The sequence below is a fragment of the Plectropomus leopardus genome, chromosome 22 (genome assembly GCF_026936395.1).
Source record: "Plectropomus leopardus strain MGB_pleo_1.0 chromosome 22, ASM2693639v1, whole genome shotgun sequence".
NCBI lineage: Eukaryota > Metazoa > Chordata > Actinopteri > Perciformes > Serranidae > Plectropomus > Plectropomus leopardus.
In genome coordinates, this window is record NC_142197.1 from 7,045,769 (window position 1) to 7,071,788 (window position 26,020).

General features: G+C 39.6%; 1 protein-coding gene across 1 annotated transcript in view; it reads left to right on the forward strand.

Annotated features, from left to right (window-relative positions):
* Positions 1-26,020, forward strand: part of ptn (pleiotrophin) — a 54,417-nt gene that overhangs the window by 25,952 nt on the left and 2,445 nt on the right. Inside the window, exons 2-4 of the mRNA XM_042511449.2 lie at positions 10,404-10,498; positions 12,085-12,258; positions 16,095-16,256. Of these exons, the coding sequence (XP_042367383.1) occupies positions 10,405-10,498; positions 12,085-12,258; positions 16,095-16,256 (430 nt within the window). The 5' untranslated portion in view covers position 10,404. The remainder of the gene's footprint in view (positions 1-10,403; positions 10,499-12,084; positions 12,259-16,094; positions 16,257-26,020) is intronic.

Here is a 26,020-nt window from a genome sequence, read left to right on the forward strand (position 1 = left end):
CTTTCCTAAAAGAAACAGAAATTAATGGTCAGGATGAAAGCTGTGTGAACACAACACATTCCTATCAGCATGATCTCAAATGATCAAACCTGCTGACTCAAAATGTTCACACTGTGTTGCCTTTTTCAGCATATTCTCTTAATGTGCCACATCTATCAGTGTGCGGCCTGTGAACCCTTTTAGTCCTGACATTTAGTACCCGGGGAAACCACATACTCATGAATACTATTGCAGCTCGAGTCATGCTTCATGTCGGTTTGTGTGGGTATGAGACAGTCCCCCCATGAGTCTGTGATCTTTTCATTTCATGAATGAAAATTCAACCAAACCATGCAACATTTGAGCCACTGTAACAAGTGAATTTCCATGCTGGGTTTGATCAATAAAGGCCATCTTATCTTATCAGAAGTCTATTATTTGTTATGTTGTTATTTTCTTTTAATTCTTGACATTTTTTTCCCAAAAAACATTTTTACCAATCACTATTTTTTTATTGTATGCATAATCCATTTTAGAATCCAATTCTATTAATGTCATGTAAATTTCTTTTTACATTCAGTATTATTTCCATAATTTATTGCCAATTAACATGGAATTGTTAAATATTTTAAAATGGTAAATGGACTTCACTTGTATAGTGCTTTTCTAGTGTTCAGCTGAAAATTAACTGAATTAAAATGCTACAGGGTTCAATGGGGGCAACCATGAAATGGGAGCCGCTATTGAGCCCCCTTGAGGCAAATCCATTGTTTCCACGTCTTTGTGTCTTAGTGCGTCTGCATGACTTAAATGTTGTCATCCACCGATGTCTGCGCTCTGCATAGATCCCTGTGTGGACGTCCTTGTACAGCTCTTTTTTTGTGATTATGCAGACTGTATGCACGGCAAGCACATCAGCTGCGCATAATAATCTCTTGGGCCACACTCCAATCCAGTCCAAAACACTGTGGTTAGGCCAGCTGCCACCGTTGCACCTCAGCGAAGTTGGTTTTGAGTTGGATATTTGACAGACTTTAGCTTCGGACCCAGAGGAGTCTTTAGTTTCAGTTTCAATGTTGGCAGGAAGAGGACGGTAAACTCACCTCCCAACCGTCATATTTACTGCTGGGAGCTGAAGTGGATCCTCAATGGTACCGCAGTTGTCTGTGGACGTTCAGCGCAGAAGTTATGTCTGAGTCTTGAAACACTGGTTTTAAAGCAGCTATAATTGATATTTTTCATAAATAGTGTAAATGAAAAGGGTTGCTTGTAGTGATAAACCTACAGAGAATTATCACTTGAATCCGCAGCCCCCCTCATCTTTTATGCAGCATTATATTGAGTTTAAGCTCATTGTGTAGCTTTGCAGTCCACAACTTCACTGATTTATTTATTCCTTCTGCTTCGTAGCGTCGTTATCTGCTTATCAGATTTTCATAGCTTTTTCAGTGAAAAAGCTATGAAAATCCAATGCACACTACCCACTCATCATCAATCAACAGACCAACACAGTGAGCTACTAGCTGAAGTTAGAGAAACATACGGTCTTCCCTCATGCACTGGTGGAAACCAAAACGGAGATAAAAGACAGTGAATATTGGACCTCTTAAAACGTAAACATGACTCCAAATAAATGATGATGCCTTTCTGTAACTGCTAGATGTGTAAATAAGCAACTGCTTGCTATCAAGTCAACTTAAGAAATGACAATATGTTAATAGTTTGTGATCAGCTTGTTTTTTTGCCCCTGAGTGGCCAAAAAAATCAGTTGTTATAGGTTTGAAGATATACTCCATACAAGTATGAATAGGAACAAAAACATCCAATGTATCCACACTAGATTTGACACGGTATCTCTGTATAAGTGGGTTAGTTTATTTTGTAACAAATTAAATTACCACAAAATAATTACCATAGACAGCTTGAGGCACCTAAGCATCAACTTTTCGGCAACCAAGAAAAGCAGCCTTTGTTGAAACTCTTTTTGATGTACATGCGTTTTGAAGTTTGTTTACCCGAACAAGTTCAAATGTATCAATCGCCAATGTTTTCACGGTGATATGATGTATATATTAATCATACTTAAGGGAATAAAACTGAAAACAGGTCCACTTGTTAAAATAGAGAGAAAACAACTTCAGACAGTAGCAAACTTTTAAAACTTTTCTTGCTTTCATTCACAGCTCCCAAACTTTGAACATTCTTTAATAGTTGTTTGAAATGTTTACCCCTTGAGTCAGTGTTAAAAACATGTTTTGTTTTTTTGGTATTTTACCAACCTGTCTCCACTGAAAAGAAGCCCTTATTGAAAGTTTGATCCACTCGTGTGGCCCCCCCTGGCTCTCTTTGTGCAGTTTCTCATGTGAAAACATGGCTGAAGTATTACAAAGCGAAAGAGGGAGTGGAGTTGCCTTTAAGAGGAAAGTTGAATTCAGTCTTCATTTGAGGTAGTACAGTTTTATAAACCAAAAAAGGGAGGGTAATTGATAACTACTGGAGTTTGTCATACCAGTGACAGCACAGGGTTCATAATGTCCTCATATTAGAGCTAATAATAAAGAAAAAGGGGGCACAGAGATGAATGGGCGGATAAGCGAATGAGTGGGTGTTTGGAGGCGTAGATATAATATGATCAGCGTAATGGAGGCATTCATGCATAAGCAGAAGTCTTCAATTTCAGCTGTTTCAGCTCCGATGCTCTCACTGAGCCATTGTTTGTCATCCTTATTATTGTGTTTTTATCATTAAACAAGTCCATCATTCTGCACCGCTGTTCAAACTGAGCTCACTTTTCAAGACTTGGCCTCAAACACAAACACACACACACACACACACACACACACAAAGTGTCACACATGCTGTTTTTGTTCCGGAGCGCGGCTCCCTGGGGGCTCCTCCAGGGCTGTTCTGAGAGATAGCGGGGACCCTCTCCACACACTCTCTCCCCCACTGTCTGACCTTTAAAAAACACAAGTCAGAAAATGTGTGGCATTTTCCTCTAATCATCTGCACCTAAACACATGAGAAATGGTGGTGTGCTTCAATTAAGGCGTCCTGTGGCCCCCATGAGAAATGATTCACTTTTCTTCAGTGGAAGTCATTATCAAACCCGGAGCTATTATTGCACAAGCAGCGTTTTCTAAGTGTCCTCTTATATGATTTACCATATATTTATCTACATTCCTGCTGTAACCCTACACACAGCTGTTTATGCTTTTTGTCCCCCCAGCAGTAACCTGCTGTTTTTTTGTGGCTGCATATTGGAGCTTTATGCTTGACTTTACATCCTTGTCTGACTCTTTCAAAGCCCCCCCTCTAGTCAATACACTTCTCATGTCATCTGCGCAGGAATCTCTCAAAAGCTCAGCTCCAGGAAAAACACAAACCGAGAACCTCCTTTCAATCCTTTCAATATGCCCTGTGTCTAGGTGAGGCATTCGCTTCTCTTCTGAAACACAACTACCGAGATGGGAAAGCCACTCAGAAGTGGATTTTTTCTGCCTGACTCTTCCCAAGGACATAGTGCTGTATCCTCTGTCTGTAACTAAAGATAAACAGACAGTGAAACATAAAGAAAACTCTGTCAATAAGATGCGTTTTCTTTTTGTTTCTGTTCTCTGAATATCCAACATAACTTAGTAGGAAAACGCACACAAACACACAAATGTAACATATCTGTGGTTTACAGAAACGCACAATGCCGACATTTTATTGTGGAGGTTGGTCTGGACATAAGCATTCATTTGAAGTCGTGGACTTTGGTATGTGCAGGTACTGTGAGCTGCACACAGAAGCTCCTTGGTTGTTTTTTGGACTTGTTTTTTTGGTGCACTTCTGCCTCAGCATAGAGTCCTTTGCATTACTATTAGATTTGCAAGACTTGACTTTGACTCTACCTCAGCTGTGTGTGTTTGTGTTTTCCTCTGGGCCTGTGCTTTGTACCATATCTTCCACACAGCAAAGAGAAAGGTGAAGATGGTCAGGTCTTTCTTCTCCAGGTCGGACAGACCTCTGTGACCTGAGTGGTCTTTTCCACCTGAGACCACTGTTTACCACTTGGAAGAGAACTCTGGGTGTGAGATTTGAACCACCCTTTCCTTTCGATTGCATGTTCATGTGCAATGTACCGACGAAACTAAAAATGCTATGAAAAGACGGGAAGGCCACGGGGAGAATGGGGGAAAAAGCTTATTGCACAAGACAAAACATGCTTAGTGCAGCATGTTTCCACTTTGCCATCCACAACTTTCTGCTTTGCACTGGGAAGTTGGGTTTTTTTTCCCTCACTGCCCTGTTGTTCAGTGTTGCACAGTAATATCAGTCTTACGTCATGGAACATGTTTGGCTGCCATCCCTCCTTTCACTTTGCAGATGAGATAGGTGGAGCGTGGTGGCTCATTGCCGTCCTGCTATCAGAGTTCATCCCCTGTTACAGAAATAGAATAATAGTTATTATTGTAAGTCTAGCTCACTGCACAACCCCTAAATGTTCGCCTGCCATTCCATTAATCACCGAGGATGTAATGAATTCATGGGCACTTTATGATTGGCTGAGCATGTCATCCCAAGATTTTAATATGCACCATATTTTATTGAGTGAATTATAAGTACGGATGCTTCCCGGCACTTATATAAAGAAAATCACCATCCCCTGGCAAATGTGAGTCCAATATTCACTCTTTTAAGGACTCTTTTTTTAGTCACTGCCAACTCCTGAGGGAAATATCTTGCTCTTTAGCTGCTAAATGCTCCACTATGTTCCCTTGCTAGTCATTGACTATGTATGTTTGATGGTGAGCAGGAAGTATAAGGTGGAGATTTTTCCTAAAACAGCTGATGTGTGCAGTCAGTAGTGACATTTGTATTGGTATTTTTGCCATTTTTTATAGTAGCTTTGAGTGTGTTTTAATGCAGGGCATGCAAGAAAAAAGCCCTACAAAGGATCACCTCAGTCTGACATTGTGTCCTGTGTGATGAGTCAGAGAGAGCTGGGAAACTACATTCTTTGATTTGTTATCTCTGGGGGCAAAGAGTTATTAAAAAAACATGTATAATTCATGTGCAGCTAAGTGATTTTAAATGCATACATGTGTGTTATAATAATACTTATATTCATCATTAACACACCACTGAGGGGCTGTTGCTTAATTACTCGCTCCCCATATGTATTTTGACAAGTTCCCCGATTAAGAACTGGATTTTGAGATGTTAATGGTTTAAATGAAGGAAACCAAACTCCATATCTCACAGAGCGGTAATGGTGGAAATCTTTTTCGCTCAGCCTGTACAGCTAATAACACAAGTGCTTCACCCCTTCTTGGGTCTTATAATTGATTCATTAAACTGCGCTCTGCTTTGTTCCTGTGCCGTCGACTCCATCGCCTCCTGCGTTTGTGAGCAAAGGATCTGATAGTATAGATAGATACTCCTTTATGTGCTCGGCAGTGATTACGTCAGTGCTAATGAGAGAGAGGAGAGAGATGGAGAGCGTTTTGGTGTTTGTCTGCACTCCAGAGTGGAGAAGCGTCTTGTGTGTATTTGCTGAAGCACACAAGGAGTCACTGAAGGTCCATCGATTTGCGGGCAGTATTGGCTCTCCTCCTTCATTCCCTTCACCAGGAATCCACAGCTGTGTCTGGATCAATGGGGCAAATGGAGGGCTTGATAGGACTAATTCTCACTGGCTCATGAGCCACACTGATCACTGGATGTTTCTGATGTTCCAGCTAAAGAAGTCCCCAAGGTGTGTGGTTTGCAAACATTCAGTTCTCCTATTTCCATCTTTGCTCAGTAAGGAACTCTATTGAAACACTTAGCCCACTCATGAAACAAACAAAACTGGGAACACCTCATGTAAAAACAAAACTTGGACTCCCTTAAAACAAAATAAAATACAAATGAAGAAACAAAAAATTAAAATGTGAATCCAACAAAGAGCACAGAGACCAACAAAGGCAGACTGAGAGGGGAGCACACAGACTAAATACTCAAGGAGATCAGGGAAAAAACGAGGGACAGGTGACAGCAGGGTGATGAGCAACAGGTGAAACAAATCAGGACAGGGCAGACAATCATTAAGGTGGAAAAAACACAAAGACAGAAGGCAAAAAAGGCATTTCATGTGAAGAAAGAACCTGCAAAGTAGAAAAAAAAATACACATGAAGAAATATCATGAAAGAAGAAAAAACACAAACAGAAAAATGCCAAAACAAAATCCTCAAAATGACTGACTATAAACAAAAACCTAGAACTGTAACAAGAAACAGATGCTGAATGGGAATTTTTTCCCCTCCTTTATTTTCTCCTCAGCATTATATTGCTTTTCTCAAACACATTGTTTTTCAATTTCAAATACAATTTTGTGACAGACACCACAAATATTTAAATTAAAGTTGAAAGGATTAGTTGAATAATTGGTTAGTTGAGCTACAGAAAATGAACGGGCAACTATTTTGATGATCGATTGATGGGCAAAGTCATTAATGATGGAAAAATGTGAAGTGTTCCAGCTTCACAAATGGGAGAATTTGCTGGGGTTTTTTTGCCGTAACATTTCATTTAACATTGAATTTTTTTTTACATTTCATAGACCTAATGATTAAGTCAGAAAATTGGCAGAGTGATATCTATCTATCTATCTATCTATCTATCTATCTATCTATCTATCTATCTATCTATCTGACCTAATGGTTATGACTGTTATTATCCCAAAAGTTGTTTTATTGAATGTGTAACTGTAAGGTTAAAAAATAGGCCTATTTTAATTTAGATTTTTTTGTTTTAATTGATGTGTACATCCCAAAACAAGTCACAGTTCCCAGGATGTCACATATACTGCAATTTGAGTTGTGCTCAAACACCCAAAAGCCACAGAGCGTTAACTTTTATAAGTATTTTTTACGAGTACTGTCTCTTTTAGAACTATGGGAACATCCAAAAAAATTCTTTTGAAACTTTAACTTATACTAAGCTTCTGAGGCATTAAATGACTTTTTATTGGAAGAGTTTCATTTCACTAAACCTTCAGGTATGGCAATATCCTGCATCAAATATCTCCCTTGGAATCTGGGGACAAGTTAAGCGATGATTGATGACTTTTTTTTCTCTTGTGTCCGGTTACTTGGGTATTAGCAGAACACTGAAATATAGAAATTTCATGAAAATCCATCAGTATTTTCATGGTCAGAAAAAGATTTCCTGCAGGACAAAACTCTGTCTTTTTATTGGCAAAGGATGATTTGACCTGTGGTGAATTGAGCTGATCTAAAAACCTCATTCCTGAAGTCAAATTACAGGCGTCTGAGTGGGGAGAATAAGTGACTGAGTCGCGGTTGGGTTGCCAGAGACCATGCGGGAAAAACGTCCTCCTCTTCCTGTCAAAAAGTGTCAGGTTACAGGTGCATCTGACCGTGGGTGTTTTTAGGAAAAAGAAGGCAGGAGCATTTATGGAAAGGCGCAAATAAACATCCTTTAAGTTGGCAACCCCCAGCGCTTCGTATAGTCGAATGCTCCGATCCACCCAGTCATCCATTATAGGTGCTGTCATGCTCTGGAAATAGGAGCTGGAAGAGACTTCCATTTAATTTATTGACCTCAAGAGGAGGAGAAACCTGTCGTCTCAGAGGATTTTCCACCTACAGATGAAATGGTTAATTCACTCCAATTCCAAGACGTGTTTCTTTCTTTACCCTCCTGTATGGAGAGCTCATTCAAAGTCATCAACCTCGTCCTCTTTTATGCCTGCACTGCACCAAGAGCCCATCACTGTGTGTGTGAGACTAACTGAGGAAAAGGTTTTCTTATCTGTTGAAAGGCCACAATGCCTTTTTCTTGGAAAATGATCCTTATCGGAGCGCTTTCATTGGGTTTTCTCTCTGAAACTCTTAGAACTCATTGTGCGTTCTTCTTACAGTTGGGATTCAATGATTTTTTTTCTTCCCTTTTTTGGGGTTATGGAGATGAATAGTTTGGAATATCTTAAAAATAGTTGACATAGAAAAACCTTGGAGATGGAGACTGGAGTATTTAATCAAAACAGGGTTTGCCTGCGTGCTGCCACAGTTGGTAAAATATAAAATCAATTGTGTGAAGGATTCAGACGACTTTTCCTGGCAGGCGGACTACAAGCGCTGCCATAAGGCTCATTATGAGCTTCTAAGAAGTGCTGGGAGACGTTAAATCCTAGGTAGGAAGCACTACAATAACATCCAATAATTAAATATAAGGTTTGAATACCTGATTTAAATTTCAGAAGCTTCCACAGCCCTTTAAACAGACTGAGGCTTAAGTTGTGAGGTCTTAAGCGAGAGAACTGAAAAGTTAGGAAGTTCCTAACACAATAGGATGAGGATGGGCTGGGAGGATGGGCTAGAAGCCAGCTCATTATTAATTAAAAATGACAAATGGATATTATTTCCCTGTCCAGATCAGCATTACTACTGGAATTTCAGCAGAGGAGGCGTCAACACTTGGTAATTGCTTCAGTCCCAAGCTGTCTTTCCTCTCAGAGCGCTGGCTGCTAAAGGATTTCGCTCTCTAAAAAAGGGGGGAGAAAGGCAGAGAAGTCGAGAGAAGGGGTGTTCTGCAACAATTTCATCACAGTGCATTAGGCGGATGATAGTGACAGTAACAGCTTTCTGCTGATCCAGGACCGGCTGGAGGATCAAATAATAAAGGAACTTGTAATTCTAATAATATGGAGTATGTTTGAATTTTTAAAACCTTAAACCAGCTAAAAAATGTCAGCAAACTCTCTGTGCAAACAAAGAGACAGACGACCGCTGACGTTTTTTCTATGACTATTCATTGTGCGGTGACAATATAATCCCAGAAGTCTTGTTCCTTTCTCGCTTTCTTGCAGCAGGTGTAATCTCTTTTTGAGCAACAATTTTAAAATTCAGAAAACCTGTTAGGACTCAAAACACAAGTCGTAAACTACAAGCTTCTGCATCTTCTGGCAGCTAAAAAAAGAGTAATGATGCTGGAATAGTTGCCATTTACCTCCAAATTTGTGGCTTCGACATCATTTGCAAACAAATTCACACTAAGGCACCCAAATCACTTTTCAAACATTTTTAGGCCTAAATAAGGGAGGCCACAATCCAACTTTTTCCCTCCCTTATACCTTAATTCTGGGTATTTGCTAATACAAAGTGTTGATTTGATTCAAATACTTGTTAAATACTTCTGTTTCCTCTAATCAAAATCTGTATTCGTCATTGTGCAAAACTCATTGGAGTCAGTTTTAGGTAATTTTACATGAGGGCAGGGATTGCTGTGACATTTAAAACCAGGCCCGCAATGACTAAACAAATGTATGACAGTTGAAACATTAAATCTTTTCATGATGTTGGTGCAAAAAACATTTCACCAATACCTTTAAACAAGCAAAGTCACACCCTAAGAATACAAGATTTTGGTGCATAGCAATCAATGCATTTCCTTTCTCGTGATTGCCTGCATGTTTACATCCATGTTCAATTTATAGCTGTGCTCTTTTTTACTGCCTTTTGTTTGGACATTGCAGTTTTCCTGTGGTCATTACTGTGACCTGTCAACCAGTTGAATGATGTGAAACCATCGGCAAGAACACATATCCCACCACCTCCATGTATGTAGACGTGCATCCCAATTTTTGTGTGCAAAACGTGGACCCACTCATAGAAAAAAACAAAATTGGGACTAACTCATAAAACAAGCAACATGGGCACTGGCTTATAAAACAAACAAACAAATAAACAGAGACTGGCTGACCCACTGATAACAGACAAAATTAGAATCTGCTCCTAAAAAAAACAATCGCAGATCTTCTGCGCTAATTGCAGTCAAAAACTCAGGGTACTTTCGATCAGGTGTTCATCAGCATCGATACTGAATATTTCTGTGGGACCTTTTTTCCACGCTGCAGTCTATGTTGTGAGCAAGTGTTGACTCAGTCACTCACAGAATATTTGTGTTGAGTTTCAACGAATCAAATCAAACTTGTGTGTTGACTTTATCTACTCTTGACAAGGTTTCACAGAGACTGACAGTAAATTCAGTAGTGACTGACAGTGTACTGGCAGTGCAGACAATCGAAATGTTGATATTGGAATCCAGCACAGTGGAAATGACAACAGATGAGGGATGGAAATTCCCCAGGCTATTCCTGCATCTCATGAGACTTGGGACAACTCTTGCCTTTCTCTTCTTCCTGCTGTCCTACCAAACAGCTGAATGTGTCAACTCCAGGCACACAGTAAGAGTTTTCAAAAGTCACGACTTCTCAAAATGTTGTGTTTTGAAATGTAGGAGAGTGTTAATTGACATATAAGTAGACAGGGGATACTCTGAAGTCCTGAATCTGAAGTGATCGAGACAGACCGGTAACACTGAGTAAAGAAAGCAGGTTTCTCCTCTAATGATCGTCTTGTCTCTTTTTCAGAATGGATGGACAGAAGCAGTGGACAAGGGTGGCCGTGATGGCACTCCTGGTGCTAACGGTGATGGCAGCTGAAGGAGGCAAAGCAGAGAAACAAGGTGAACCTTGCAGAGCTCAGGACATACTCCTCAACTGTAGAAAAACTATTGCACTATATATAAATGAGAAACAGGAGCACCATGATATTCAACATCAAACCTCCATTAGACACTGCTTCTAATCATGAGTCAGTGTCCATCAATTAACCTCAATAACATAAAAATGACTTCCTCAATGGAGTCACAAACAGGACTATCACCCCCCAAAGTCCTACGCAGTGAGAAGTGTTCCTCTGAACAACTTCTTTAGTTGGACACTACTCTTGAAAATATATGAAAATGAAAAAAAAAAGCCTTTGGGGTTGAAGTAATTGGTCTCCTTTGAGAATTTACCAGAAACAAATAGCAATATCTTGCAAGCAAGGCAAAATAAGTCCGATAAATCCCACTTGGGTAAAGAAAACAACATTTAGCTAATTTAAATTCAAGAAAAAAAGGTTCATTTGCATTGGAAATTAGCACAAGCGCTAAACTCATTACATTTGCCTTGAAATTATATTAAAAAGTCCAAGGGTGGGTAAATACGTTTACAGACAGTGCAAGTAGCAGTTTGCATTTCTTGTTTTTAATAAAAACAAGACTCAGAAACGTTTTTCATAACCAGAGTTGGAGATGTGAAACTTTTGTGTCTCATCAGACTGAAAATATAAAAAAAAGAACTTCAGACTCGACAGCTGTGAGACTGGAACTTGACTCCTTAAATGCATAAGTAAAATCCCTGAAGTCTGAAGTTTTAACCAGCTGAAATTCAGGAAAAAATAAAGATGAGACAACATCAGAGAAGCCTTTTACAGGCACACACCTTGAATATTTATTTTCAAAGACTCCCTCAAGTGAAATCAAGTTTTTAACCATGTTAACATGCCCATATGGTGACAGGATTTAAGATGCTACAAGACACATTAGATGCAAAATGGGAAATTAAGCTACGGCTGAGCATTTCTGCCCTGGAACTGCAGTGTGCCAATGACGAAAACAAAAACCGACTTTCAGTGTGTGTTACATCACAAACGTAAGGAACCGATGCATGCAACTTGCAAAATGAGGGTATGATATTTTGCTGGCAATTAGAAACAAGGTTCAACATGACTCATGTTATCTATAATCATTTACAGGCGCGCCAACGCTCGAATAATTAGCATATTCATAGGTCTGTGCATGCAAAAAAGCAATCCATTGGATTTTGGATTATTGCAAAAAGTAAACTCTGTGGCAAACAAAAGTTTGTTATACACAAACTAACACCACTGTCATTAATTTTGAAGTCTAAATGAAATTACTGGAAGTAAAAAGCGAATGTTTGGTTTAAAATTAACTACACCATGGTTGCATGAGCTAACGTCGCCAACACAAGCAGACTGTAAAGCCTTTTTTGGTGTGATGGCGTTCTGTGGTCTCATTTGGTACTTGTTAGTATTTTATGTACACAAGGCACATAAAAGCTTCAAAATTTACAAGTGGGATATTTACTGACATATTTTATGTCTTAGAAAAAAACGTGAAAGTCAAGATTCGAGATGAGGGAACCAGGAGTGCTACAATGCTAACTATTTTACTACTGAACTTGTGTGTGTTTGGTCCAACAGGGAAGAAGGAGCGCAAGTCGGACTGTGGGGAGTGGCAGTGGAGTGTGTGTGTAGCCAACGAAGGCGACTGTGGACTCGGCACCAGGGAGGGAACACGAACCGGCACCGACTGCAAGCAGACCATCAAGACCCAGCGCTGCAAGATCCCCTGCAACTGGAAGAAGAAGTTTGGAGGTGAGGGAGGACACGGACATTTCTAAATTAATCTAAAAGGTCTCTTTCACATAATAAAGTACATAATAATCTGCAGAGACTAGAAGAACCAAAAAACCTCCCTTTTTCTAACTGCCGTGCCTCTCTCACCCCACACCTCCCCATAATGTATGCTGGCCTGTCACTCACGCAAACAATGGTCCCATTTTCACAATAGGAGTGAGTAAGCTAGCTAATTAGAGGTACAACGGAAATGTCTGCAGAGGAAGTGATACATCGTCATGGAAAACACAGGAATAATCACCCTGCTTTGTCATTTGCTTTTCGGGCTTGAGACTGTGCAGCCTTCACAGTCTGAAATGTCTTGCAGTGACAGGCCTGAGGGACTTTTGTTCCCCCAGTAAGGCCTGTCAGGCAGGAGCCTGCTGCTCTGCAATGAGCCTGTCACGAGTGATGAACACACTGCAGGAAATAATGGTCCCGCTAACTGGCTATATAGATTATAGCAGCAAAAGTTTTGGAGTAGTGGCAATAAGTTACATGCCTCTGGCCTTTAAATTGTGGGAAGTTACTTGAGAAAAGAACAGAACAGAAAAGAAGATTTTAGTGCAATCATAAAGATGGATAAATACTGTAAGAATTTGTGCCTACGCCCCACAAAATGCGTCAGACTTGGTGTGAAAAGACCCTGCAATGTAACCCTCGCAGCCAAATCTGGACTCAGATATGGTGCTGCTGTCTGTCATTATTGCTTCTAGACTTGTAGGCTAGATACTGTTAGGTAACATATTGCATTAAGGAACAACATTATGTGGCTTTTGGTACTATTACAAGAGCCTTGTAGAAAAGTGTTAACTTGACATGGAGTTTTCTCTGCGAGTGTTTTTTTTGGAACTCACAGTACGACACAATAATGCAGGTAGAATATAAACTGAACTTAAAAAGAGTGTGTGATACAATGCTAAAGGCAGGGTTGTAAGCAGCATGACCCAAAAAAGAGGGCAGGCGATGCTGGTAAGCAACTCCACAGCTAATGGGTTTCCATACAATAGACCATAGAAATACCTGTGCAGTGAATGCAAAGACACAAAGCCCAAAACACACAAGAAGTGCTGTTAAAAAAAACGTAAAAGAAAGAAAGAGAATGATCTTTTCACAACCTGTATATATTAAAGTCTTGTGGAGAAAAATTATTCATCCAACCGTAAAAAAACAACATAAAAGGTCTCAATCCAATCCCCAGAATATTCTCAGCTTTAACTTCTCTGTGTTGCTTTAGCAGTCATACACACGTCACTCCCGTCCTAACGTCCCTTCATTAGCCACTTGTTAGTTTTAGAGTAGATTTTAAAATCATTTTATCTGTGTTCAAAGCACTTAATTGATTGCACCTAAATATCTGACAAACATGCTTTCAACATCAGTGAGGTTCTCCAATACTGGCCTTTAAACTGCTCCCTGGGTGAAGACAAAGCACTACTTGGAGGCGTTACGTTGTAGTTATGGTTCTACAAGAGCTGAGGGCATCAGGTCCATGTACTTGGCGGCCATTCGATTTTCATTTTGAGATGAGAAAACAAAAATTGGGAAAGGAACTGTTTCCCTACTACCATTTAAAAATAGGAAGAGTGCAAAGATATTTTGGCAAGTAGTGCTCCTGACTTCTTGGTACGAGGCAAACGGTGCTCTACTTACACAAAAAAATCATTGCAAAACTGAGACAGAAGATTTCTACACACATATTTTAATTCTCCATTTCCGGTTATAAGCATGTCAAAGAAAATCGGATAATGAGTCGTCTCATTTATTTAGAATTTTATCAATAAAACAAAAAACAGTTTTCTATTTTTTTTGTCTTCCTATTTCTAAATGGTAGTGGGAAAACAGCTCATTTTCTGATTTTATTTTTCTCTTTTCAAAAATAAAAATCTGTTGGTGGCCAAGTACAGGGACGACATCACAATCTGTAAAGGCCTTCAAAATAACCCTTAAAATTATATTTTGATTTTAGAATTCTCTTGATCTTAATCAAGAGAATTTTTAAAATTAGCTTATTTTTTTTTCATCTGCACTTATCTAATTTCTATCATCTTTTCCTAATATTTCCTTTGACTGTATTGCTGTATTCTCTTTGTCATGTTTTTTTATCAGTTACTCCAGAAGTTTGTGGGCTGTTTATAGCAGCTGTTTTTTTGGAATGAAATTGCAGGGAGAAATCAACATGGCAGCTCTCCAAAAAAAAGCCATTTTGAACAGTCAATTTGTGATAAAACACAAACACTTTTTTTCTTTTCCTCTTATATATATAACAGAACTACATGGTACTTGGTATGTGGTGCTCAAATCAACAAAAAATACATTGTGAGGCACTTGGCGGGTGTAGTTCAGATGAAAGAAAATAGTTTCTACATTAAACTGCTCACAACAAGGTCTGTGGATTATATTGAGTAACCGGATTTTCATTTTTGGAAAGAGACATTGCTGCTGAGTTCTTCAAATGTATTTTTTTGGCACCATGAACCAAGTGCCATAGTGTTCCATTATAGTGGAGAGAAGGCAGGAATCACTCAGGTCGATATCTCCAACACTTGGAAACTCACACCAAAACAATCTAGATTGATAAACAGCACTACAGTAAAGAGGAAGAATATGCATTTTTGACTTAGGGGTGAACTGTCCCTTTAAAATCAAGTATTTGATATTGATTTGGTCATTTTTCAAAAGCAGGAGACGCTTCTAAATGATCAGATATTTTTCCAATCATACTTAAAATCTATACAGGACTCGGCTTGGATGTTGGGTTGTTGATGAGTGGGTGTGTTCACACTTGTACAACCATTTTATTGTTGCTTTCTTTATGTGACACCTTAAAGAGGACATGAGCTTCCTGTCAAATTCCCAGGAGCCTGCAAGGAAGCTCTCTCTCTCTCTCGCTCTCCGAGACAAATTATGGAGGTGCAACGTTTTAAAGTTGGATGCTCAGGAAGTCCCTGTGGGATTCTTGCAACAATGGCCCCTGTCACTCCCTCTCTCGACTCTCCGTCCCTCCTCTCCTCACCCCTTCTCTCCTCTCTCCTCTCCTCTGATGAGCACCCGGGGATCTCAGAGGCGGTGACAAGGGGTCCGACGCTTTCATGTGAGAGGAAGCTGACGAATGAGTGTCACAGCCCCGAGGGAGCCCAGCTAGAGAGGCAACAAAATAATGGAGGGAGATATGAGAGACATGGGCATACAGTACACAAACACACACACTCACACACATTTCTATAACATACGCTGCTGCCATTTTCCGCAGCAATCTCTCTGGGGTTGACTTTAAGGTGGATACAATTTAAAATCAAATGAAAACACGTGTGAAATATATTTGAAGTGCTGCTGAAAGTGCTTCTCTGCTGCCAAGATTGTATCCGTACATTATTTCGAGGATGAACAGGAGCCAGGCTGTTTTTGATTACGGTCATCTGCTGGCGAGTTTTATTATATAGGAAGTGTAGGATCGGAATAGTGAAGTGCCATCTGCTCCTGTTAGAAAAAGCAATAAGCATCTTTTATTTCATTTTAATAAGAGCATCTTGTGGTTTTGTGGACAGTTTATATTGATAGGAGGAAGATAATGGCCAAGTAAATTAAAAGCATTCATCAAACAGCCATTCAGAGTGTAGGAATCGCAACTCCTCAGGCTCAAAGGGGGTTGGATTCATTGACTGATTGCCACTGACTATTTATTTTTTTTAAACAAATAAGGATGCTGCATTGTGTCATTTTACCAGATTTTCTGCTTGATCTCTGCGACACTTCAAGATACTTCACAAAACAAAAGCACCTAATGAAGTATCTGATTTCTTTGTGTGCTGCAGGGGAATGCAAGTACGACTTCCAGGCTTGGGGGGAGTGTGATCTGGCGACGGGCAAGAAGAACAGGACGGGTGTGCTGAAGCGAGCGCTCATGGATGCGACCTGCGCCGCCACTGTCACAGCCACCAAGCCCTGTGGGAAAATCCCCAAGACTAAGCTGCAAGGTAAGCGGAGAGGAATAAATCATCACTAGATAAAATGTAAGTCTCGCCGTATGTGCTGTCAGCAGCAGCGTGGCACACTGAAGTCCTGCTGATGAATCACCGTGCCCTCAAAAATATGGCAGGAGGTTGTCTGCAGTCTAATAAAAGACATGATATTTTGGTGTTACGTTTTAAGAAGCATAAACAAACATTCAGGATGGCAACTGGATTCTCTCAATAATTTATTGCATGAAAACTGACTCTTTCTTTGTATGCCCTGAGGAAAATATCTGCATTTTCAGAAAATCTTATATTATTTTCCAATCAAGACTAAGTTTAGTCTTTTGCAAGACTTTTTCATGGATTTTATTCAAACCAATTGCCAGAAAAATGTTGGTATTTCTGTGCCACTTTTCATTCTACTGACTTCTTTGGGGGGCACTAACCAGGCAGGAAATGCAGCGATGTCTCCATAGAAATCAAATGTTTTTTGCGCCACTATCACTGCAGTAAAAGTAACAACATCATGAGAAAAAAAACAACTGCTTTTCATGCCACTGTTCAACACGTTCTCATCCCACCTCGTCACATGTTGCCGCTTTATCAGTGGACTTCTGTGGCTACATAAAACGCTCTAGGTATCCTTCTGCATCTGCTTTTTACGTCTCGGGATGCCGTGATGTCAACAAATGTACAAGATGGGATGACTCTGTACATGGTTATGCATCGTGCACTTATGCCAAAAGCACTGAAAAAGCTGCACTATTTTGGTTTCGGTTCAGAATGAGACAGGAGGTGCACTATCATGTCAGGAAATGATGCAATGTGTCCATAAAAAACAATCGTTTTTCATGGTGCAAGCAAGAAGCAAAGTCTCGAATAATTCCTTTTCATACTACTATCCTGGTAGAAGAAAAAGTGATACCTCCTTAAAAACAAACGCTTTTAATGGCAGCGATGTCTTGGTTGAAAACAATCACTTTTGTAGCACTGTCTTGGCAGGATAAGAAGCAATGTCTGTAAAAACTTTTCGTGCCACTATCTCAACACTAAATGCAGTTGTGTCGCAGTGAAAGACAACTGCTTTTTGTGCCACTGTCTCACCAGAAAAACTCAGCAATGTCTCAGGGAAAAACAAATGCTTTCAGAGCAGCTATCACGGCAGCAGAGTTGGAATGTTTTGGAGAAAACGCCATTTGTGCCACTATGCAAACAGGAAAACTCAGCAATGTCTTTGGGGGAAAAAACGACACCTTTTGACTGATTTTACACAGTATCCAAGCAAGAAACCAGAGCAAAAGTTGCTGGAAATGCAGCATTAACTTGCTAAATTACCCCCGATTTTGTCACTTGTTGGTCTAGAAAAGTGGTCTGCAGCATTTTCTTCTGGCGACTGAGCTGCTTTGTAATGTAACCTGGAAAGATTTGTTGAAACATACTGTCCTTAAGCTCTAGACACAACACAGTCACCTCTGTGGAGTAGTTTGAAAGCTGGAAATGTTGTATATTTGTTAAGCAGAGAAATCACACGTCATTAGGTTGGACTGGATAAAAATAGAGACAAACGCAGAGACAAACTAATGGTTTACGAGAAGAACCGCTCCAGTACTTTCTGTCAAATCACTGTAAACAGTTACAGAGAATGTTAGATTAGGTGGTTTGTTTTAATTAATTATAGCTGAAGGGATGTTTACCACGTGGGTGTCTCTGTTTATTCCATTGAACCGCTGATCATCGCTGTGACAAGCTTGTATATTTTGGAAGTTTGGTCACACAGGTCAAAATCTGGAATAGAATAATCTGAATTTCATTTTAAGTGTGATAAAGTACTATCAGTACGAGCATCAAGGTAAACTTAAGAGTGGATTCCTTTTGTCCTCTTTGGGATGATTACTCTGTAAGTTCAGTTGATATTTATCTCGTCTCCTGGCAAATCTCAGGCTGATTGCATTGCGCTAAATCCCACAAACCCTTGCAAATGATTTTAATCTCAGGCAGTGTGAGCCATGATTCACATTCACATCAGCGTGATGGAAACCCACCTACTTAAGTGCTAAGTTGAAGCAGTGAGAGGCAGTGTGAGAGCAGAGGTGAACAGGTTAACTCAGTATTCAGCTGTAATTACATGCTTTTAGCGTTCTTCACTCGTGTCAGAAATTTAAGTCAGGGAGCTGAACCTTTTGTGCTTTGCCATATTTTGTGTCTTATATGTAATGTTATAGTGACGTATCTTCATATTATACATGGCTTAAGTTTAAAAACTTGAGGTAAATGTATATAGAATTTATCTCTATGAGCAACAATGTCAGGTTTCCTGCAGTTTTGAATGCACCATTTCCAATTTATTTTTTCTGGCTACAGTATCACATCTAATGCTGCCTTCATGTGCTCCTCAGAAATATCGTATTTACGAGTTGCGAGCAAAAATGATATATTTCATCATTTTGTTCCTTGTAGCAATCATTTACTGTCAGTAGTTGTACATTTTAGTCTATGCAACTAACAACTGTAGCAAGCAAGCAAACTTTTAACAATAAAGCATGCCAGGCGAGTAAAGTAACACTGATAACCGTGTTATTTTATAACACAAGGTGCCAACTTGATGTCATAAATGCACAAACTTGGCGGGCAAAAGTCAATGGTAAGAAACTTATCATTACTTTATTTTATTTAATTTATATTTTTGACCGCACCTTAAGATTTTGTATCATATTCTGGCTAAAACATGTCTGGCTATGTTTGAAATTGTATATAGAACAGTATGAGGAAAAATAAAGGTGTTTTGGACATTAAAGCATGTTCAAGTAGAAATCTTACACACCAGTATGAAGATGAAAATGAACATAATAGGTCCTCTTTAACACAAGGTTTCAACTAACAGGAGAATATTAAATAACCACGTAGACGCATGTAGAATATAAAACCATCTGCTTTGTTTACAACTGGTGATAAGAATACACTCCATTCATTCCAAGTGAGGCGATGGCCTCTGTTAATTCAGTAAACAAGGATGTAACTGACCCACTGTGGCTGCCCCATTGTCCAAACAGGATTATAATGAGTGCAGAATTGCTGCCAACGGTCATAAACTGTGCCGTTATCACCCTCAGCAGATGAAATGTGTGCACAGAAAGGTTTGATGAGGTGACAATAAGGTTAAGCAAACTCCGTGTGCAAACAGCCACAGTCAGGTGAAGCCCCAAATTACAATGATAAGACAAATGTGAGCACTCCTGAGGCATTTTTTAATATACTTCAGGATGTGCTGCCAACTGTAACACATCTGTCTGCTCGACTGTTTGTCTTAAGATGTTATGCCAAACTCTATTTGACTTTCAAAGGAGGAATCTGTTAAATCTTTCACTCGGTAGCACATCATTAATGCATTGTGACAGGAAGTTTCTTGAGGAGCTACTTGCCAGCTGTGACTCTCTAATGCTTCCCAGCAAATATATAAAACAGGATGCTGGTGTTAAAATATACAGACATGGATATGGATTTATAGTCGGTCCATAGTAGGTGTGCTCCCAGGAAAAACAACAGCATTACTGTTTTCTGCAAATGACGTGTGTTTATGTTACAAACCTCCTCCTATGTTTTAGAAAAATGTTGCACCAACCTCCATCACTCATGCCTTCGGAGCAAAGGTCAATAACGGATGATGTTGTTTAGCTTTTAAAGTTGGAGGTCTTGTTGTGTAATGTCCATCCATTTTCTACATTGATTTATGCTGACTGGAGCTGTGGGGGGTGTAACCTATCCCATAATGCAATATGTGAGAGTGAGAAAGAGTGCACATGTAGACAGATCTTCAATATATCAGTGTCTCTCATGCTCACATTCACCCTACGGCCAATCTACTCACACGGCTTTAGATTGTGAAACTGTGGACATGCAATCTCCATGAGATCTATTTTTTTTCCACTTTTTCTGTCTGGATCTGCATCTTAAAGGAAGTCTTCACCAACAGAATGATCACTTTAATATCAGTTACTCAATCAGAGTAAGAAGAAGAAAAATGTCTCAAATGCCACAATGTTGGAAAAAAAGTGAAGTATACAGTATACAGGGGAATGCGTTTAACAAAAGCAAGGCCATTTTAAAACACTTCTTTTCAAATTCTCGCACAAATGATGTAGTGTAATGCAAGTCTAATTTATCCAGTTGTAACCTCAGTACTTCCCTAACCAGTATTGCAGTACTCAAGATCATTCTTAGTCTGAAGACCACTTTTTGAAGGCCTTGGTCTTGTCTTAGACTTGACCGCATTTTTACTCTGTTTTGTTTTGGTCTCAGACAAAGAAAAGTCGTTTTTTATTTCAAGACCTGTCAAGGCCATGACTGTGGGGATTTCTCTAAGAACATCGATGAAATTTATCTTAGCTTCTTAGTGTTTGGTCATAGAGAACAAAAAAAGAAAGTCCCACACATAAAATTCACCTCTGCAATACCTTTTGGTTATTTAAACAAGACAGTTCTCGTGGTATTTTGTTTTCTGTTGGTGTTTTAATGGGAATGTGGATCTTTCAGATCCATTTGAGGAATGCCTCTGGTTTGTAAAGTGTATCATGCAGTGTAGGACTTTCCACTAGACTTTCACTGGTCTGATCTTGACTTAGTCTGCAGTTTAGGTGGTCTTGACTTAAATGCTGCCCCAAACACATGGATTTTTGTTAAATATGTAAAATATGTAGTTCTTATCATGCTGATGCACGTTCATGTATTGATATTTCTAAAGAGTTTGGTTTTAGTTAGTTATTTGATGCAATAAAATAGGAGTGTGTCCTTGCGATTAATGCTGCTGCTCGCTGGTCACCGCTCGATTGAGCAGGCGCCTGAATGGGTGGAAACTTGAGACTGGAAGAAATCGCTGCTGCGCAGACTCTGACTCAAAATGACATCACCAGCACAAGATGACAGCAGCTGTATTCAGGGTATTTTTGCTGACGCGTCATCCTTCTTTGTATAAAGTACTTGGTCTTTACTCGGTCCTAATTCGTCAAAGCTGTCTCCTTCTCGATACACTCTGGTCTTAATCATGACTCGGTCTCACTTTAGGCACTCTTGACTACAACACTGTCACAAACAATCATTTTTGTGTAGACTACTTATTACTATTTAAAACACTTTGCATACAAATAGCGCACATGGGTAAGCGCTTGAAGTTTGCTTGTGAGTTCCTTTGATTTGCCTCGGCGTGCTACTCAACCGAGCATGAGACTGCTTGTGATTTGTTAGGTTTTAGCAAAAAATGCATTTGTTTGGGAGGCACTGAGAATACGGCAAGATAAATGAGACTTGGATTATACTGCACAAGTTATGTGAGAGTTTGTAAACGGATGTTTTGATAAAGTTTTGCTTTTGATAAATAGGACCTCTCTGACTTCAATTTATCAAGAATATTCTCGGCCTATGGAGTCTTTGTTCACCGTTGAGGCATGCAAGAAAAACAAAGTTTGCTTCTCAAATTCAAGGTAACACGGGGTGAGTAACTGGCATACAAATGATCATTTTGCGGATGAAGTCTTCCTTTAAGTATAATATATGAAGAACCTTATGCCATTTTTCATTTAATCATCAGAGAAGCTTGTTACCATCGAAATTCAAAACAAGCAGGTCCCCATTAAAAATCCCGTGAAGGATGCATGAATGCATCCACATTCCACTTTAATTACTTTGCGTTTCATATTTAATTTCCTCACGATTCATTATGCAGGAATATCGATGTAGATCGTGAACTGCTCATGTAAAAAATGTAAATAAAAATGTATATATTCACATGCTGGATGTGTGTCTGCAGGCAGGTGAGAAGGTGCTGGGTTTGCAGCTCTGTGTACCTGCACGCATTGATTCTAATGAACGCCAGATGCATGAATGCGGAGTGACAGCCGAAGAGGTGTGAGAGCTGAGGGCAACAGAGAAGCAGAGCGAGGATGACAGTGGTCGAGATGAAGGGGAGCATTTGGGAAGAGAGACTCGCTACCGGAGCAATGTGATGTGCGGTGTGATTTTCCGTGTCTGCCAGTTGGAAGATAAGCCCTGGGAAGCAAAGGGGTTGCTGGGAAAAAGAAAGAGGGGCTGCTGTGCACAATGAGGTGTGCGCAGGAAGGGGAATTGTGTGTGCTTTTCTGTGTCAGGGGATGGCAGAGATACAGTCCACAGCAGTGGGATCAGGGAGCTTATGATAAAAAAAAGAAATGTTTGGCTTCAGAGTGACTGAAATGGAGAGAGAAGAGGCTATCTAACCCCCGGCTGGGCACGGAGATCTGCCCGGCCAAATCTGCAATTCTGAACAGCCACCTTGGGTTTGGGAGATAGGTCTCCCCGACTGCAGCAGGTTGCTGTGATGGAGGTAGCATCTGTCATTTGCAGATTCTGGAGGAGACAATGCTAAGAGGCACCTCGGGAGCGATCTGAGATTCAGAGTTGCGTGTCTTTGCTGTCTAGCCCAGGTGAAACACAGACCCTGCGGAGCGAAAGAGAGAACAAAGAGTGACAGAAATGAAACATTATGAATGCCTGTAGAAACCTCAAGGTCCCTGCCTTCTCTTTCAGCAGAACAGGAGCGAGCAGCGTGTTTGGAGTGTTTGGATGCCAGAGTTGATTTCTGGTTAAACAAAAGGCTTTGTGGAGATAAATCTGGCGTCCCTGAATTTGTTTGGAGCAATTTTGTTCGTGTCATTTGTCCCGGACAGACAGGTGGTGCTCTGATTTTAAATCAAAGACATTAATTCAGGACCACACAGAGCATTATCATTACACTCCTTCAACAGTTTCTGCAGTTACGGCTCTCTGACTTTATGGGGCAGAAATATTAAGTTAAGAGAATAAACTCGTAAGGCGGCCAAACTGTGTAACAGACACTTAAGTTTTAATAGCCTCATTTTGTGCAATTTTAGGCTGATTTTTCAGCCTGGAATATAACTGACAGATCATCAGTCATTATGAAATGATGACCTCCTTGAAAGTGTCCAAAGGCAGACACCACCTTCATGTTGGGAACCATGTGCATACAACTTAATTGTGCAATTATTTCTCATTGAGCTCTTTAAATCAAGATGCACTCAAAAATATTAAGGAAGAAAGTCTTCATTAAGAGTCAGGGGTCCTTTTTATTTCTGTTTTATCTTATCTGGTCAAAATGCATCCATGTGGTTTTGCAGGCAGTATCAGGCTCATAGAGAACAGACCCACACGCATGACTCAGAGGCAGATCAGGTAAGTGATAATCAAACAACAGCTCCTGTACACAAGCTATCAGTCAGCAGTGCAAACAAAGACAAAAAGGCTCGACAACAGCAGAGTCACAATAAAGAGAGTCACAATAAAGCTAACACAAGGGAAATAACACTATAATGCTTGCTACCAGAGATGATGACTGGCACAGAAGGAAGGGAACATCCAGCAATATACACAAGGGGAGGGAAATCTAACAAGACACAGGTGTGACAGTCAGACACAGGTGAGACACATTAGTGCGGGGCTGGCAATCACACAGGAGGGAAACTTAAGACATTTAGGACATAGGGACCTGAAAAGTCATGAGACAGAGAGGGACAAAATAACGGAAGAAATAACAAAAACATGACCAGACACAGAAGCATGACAGGTTGAGATGGAGCAAACTGGAATTTCTTTATGTACTGTTGGGTAGTTAAATCCATGACAGTGCATTCATTTTTTAATGTGATTTAACCTCCCAAATTACCCTAAATTAGTAAGAATTTTTACAGTACAAGAAAATTACCTGAAAATTAGTAATAAAGAAAGAAATAAATATAATAAGAATAATATGAAAAAATAAAGTTACAAAAAAAGGACAAGACTTCAATCCCTTAAAAAATATAATAATTCTATTACATAATTTTACATATATATATATATATATATATATATATTTACATATATATTATGATAATTATAAATAGTTTTACATAACTTTTTCTTTTTTCCCTAAAAAAAAAAATCTTTCCCTAAAAAAAGATTAATCTAAATCTACTAATTTCTTGCGATTTGTATAACATTTTTTACCAAGTTGCTCATTGCCTTTTCTCTTATGTTTTTGAAAAATATTGCATCAAATTGCTTTAGGTTCAAAGGTTAAAATACCTGAGAAGGGTGCCCAAAAGCAGCACAATAAAAGCGATGTAGCTCTAGGTTTTAAAGGGTTAATGTTTTGCAAATAAAATCTTAATTTTCAGAGTTTGGATAGGTGACAAATAAACTCACTGGAGTATATTCTCTTTGAAATGATAGAGTCGAAGTATAAAGTAGCTCAGACACGTAAATAAACCTCATGATAAATGTACAAATGTCAAAAGTCACATTCAGCTCACGACTGACCAAACATGTAGTCCCTGTGTTTTGTCTCAGGGCAGATTCAAGCCGGAGACGGCAGCACCCGCTTGACTATGAGTCCGTGGTGTCAGAGGCAGAGAGGGGAGCCAGCAGTGTCATGTAAATGTGCAAATGCAGCAAAAAGTACCAGCCTGGTATGACAATCCCCATCTCACACACGGAGACAGAGCAAGAGTGAATCCTTTTCCTCCATCTATTTCCCCGGGGAGCAGAATATGCTGAAAAAAACAACAGGGGGAGAGAAGAAGATGAAAAAACAAATGAAAACAAGCAAACAAATGGGACGGAAGAGCGATTTCCGTATTTGCATGCTTGAGAACGTTTTGCACGTCAAAATCTTAATGCCCGCGGAAGTTTGCGGCCGAGGAGACAAGAAACAGATTTCAAAGATTTCCTCATCGTGCACATTCAGAATGTTAAAACGGTTGAAGCTCAATTGAAATCTCATTGACTAAGCACACCTTGTCGCTGTTCAGAACCGCTCGCCTGCATGTCATTAGAGGATTTGTGGAGGTGTCCTTTCAAGATAATCCATTCATACAAAAAATTAATTCAGGATTTAAGTATTGACAGTCTTTTCATATATCATCACACTGTATCTCTTTTTAAATACACCTTTTCCCCCATACTTCACTTGTATTGTATTTGTCAAGCATTTTAATTAAATCTGCTTTTTCTTATGTGACTCATTATGAACATGTGGCGATTTTTAACTTTGCATTTATAATTTATATATGTAAAGCTGGTTATTTATGTAAAGCTGATTGAGTTGTAAACCTAAACAATGTAGGAGGATCCAAATTTAATGTAAATTGCTTTGGATTAGGTCTAAATAAAGGAGTTGTGGATTATCCGAGCTGAAATCTCTCTTCAACATGTTCAAAATGGAAAAGCTCTCAAGAAAATGACAGTTAGAGACGGAAATATGGACACAGATTTTGAGAAAGACAATCAGATGTACAGAAGTTGTGCAGCAGGATACATGTGTTAATTCTCTTGTTTTCTGGACACTTTTTCCCAGAAACCATTTTGACTTGTCGTTGTCAGAAAAGCTCGAGTTACTAATAACCTAAAAAATAGATCAGCCATCTTCAAGGGTCCCAGTAAACCATGAAGACATATGGGTGTGGCTGTCAGGAAGTAAAGTGAGGCGTCCACTAATCCAAGTATTGGCGGTTTGATTTCCAGCTCCTCCAGTCTGCCCCTCGAAGTGTCCTCAGGCAAGATACTGAACCCCAAAAGGCCCCTAATGGCTGTGAATTGTAAATGCAATTCCATTAATCAAGTGAATCCATCGAGTCCCTCAAATTTCTTTTTTATTTCTTGTTCTGTCTTTTCGCTGCTGGAAAAACAGCAACTGGAAACTAAAACAAATTACTTTTTGTTGTTTGTTGGTCTCGAACAGGAGTCGGCAGGTGTCTCGTGTA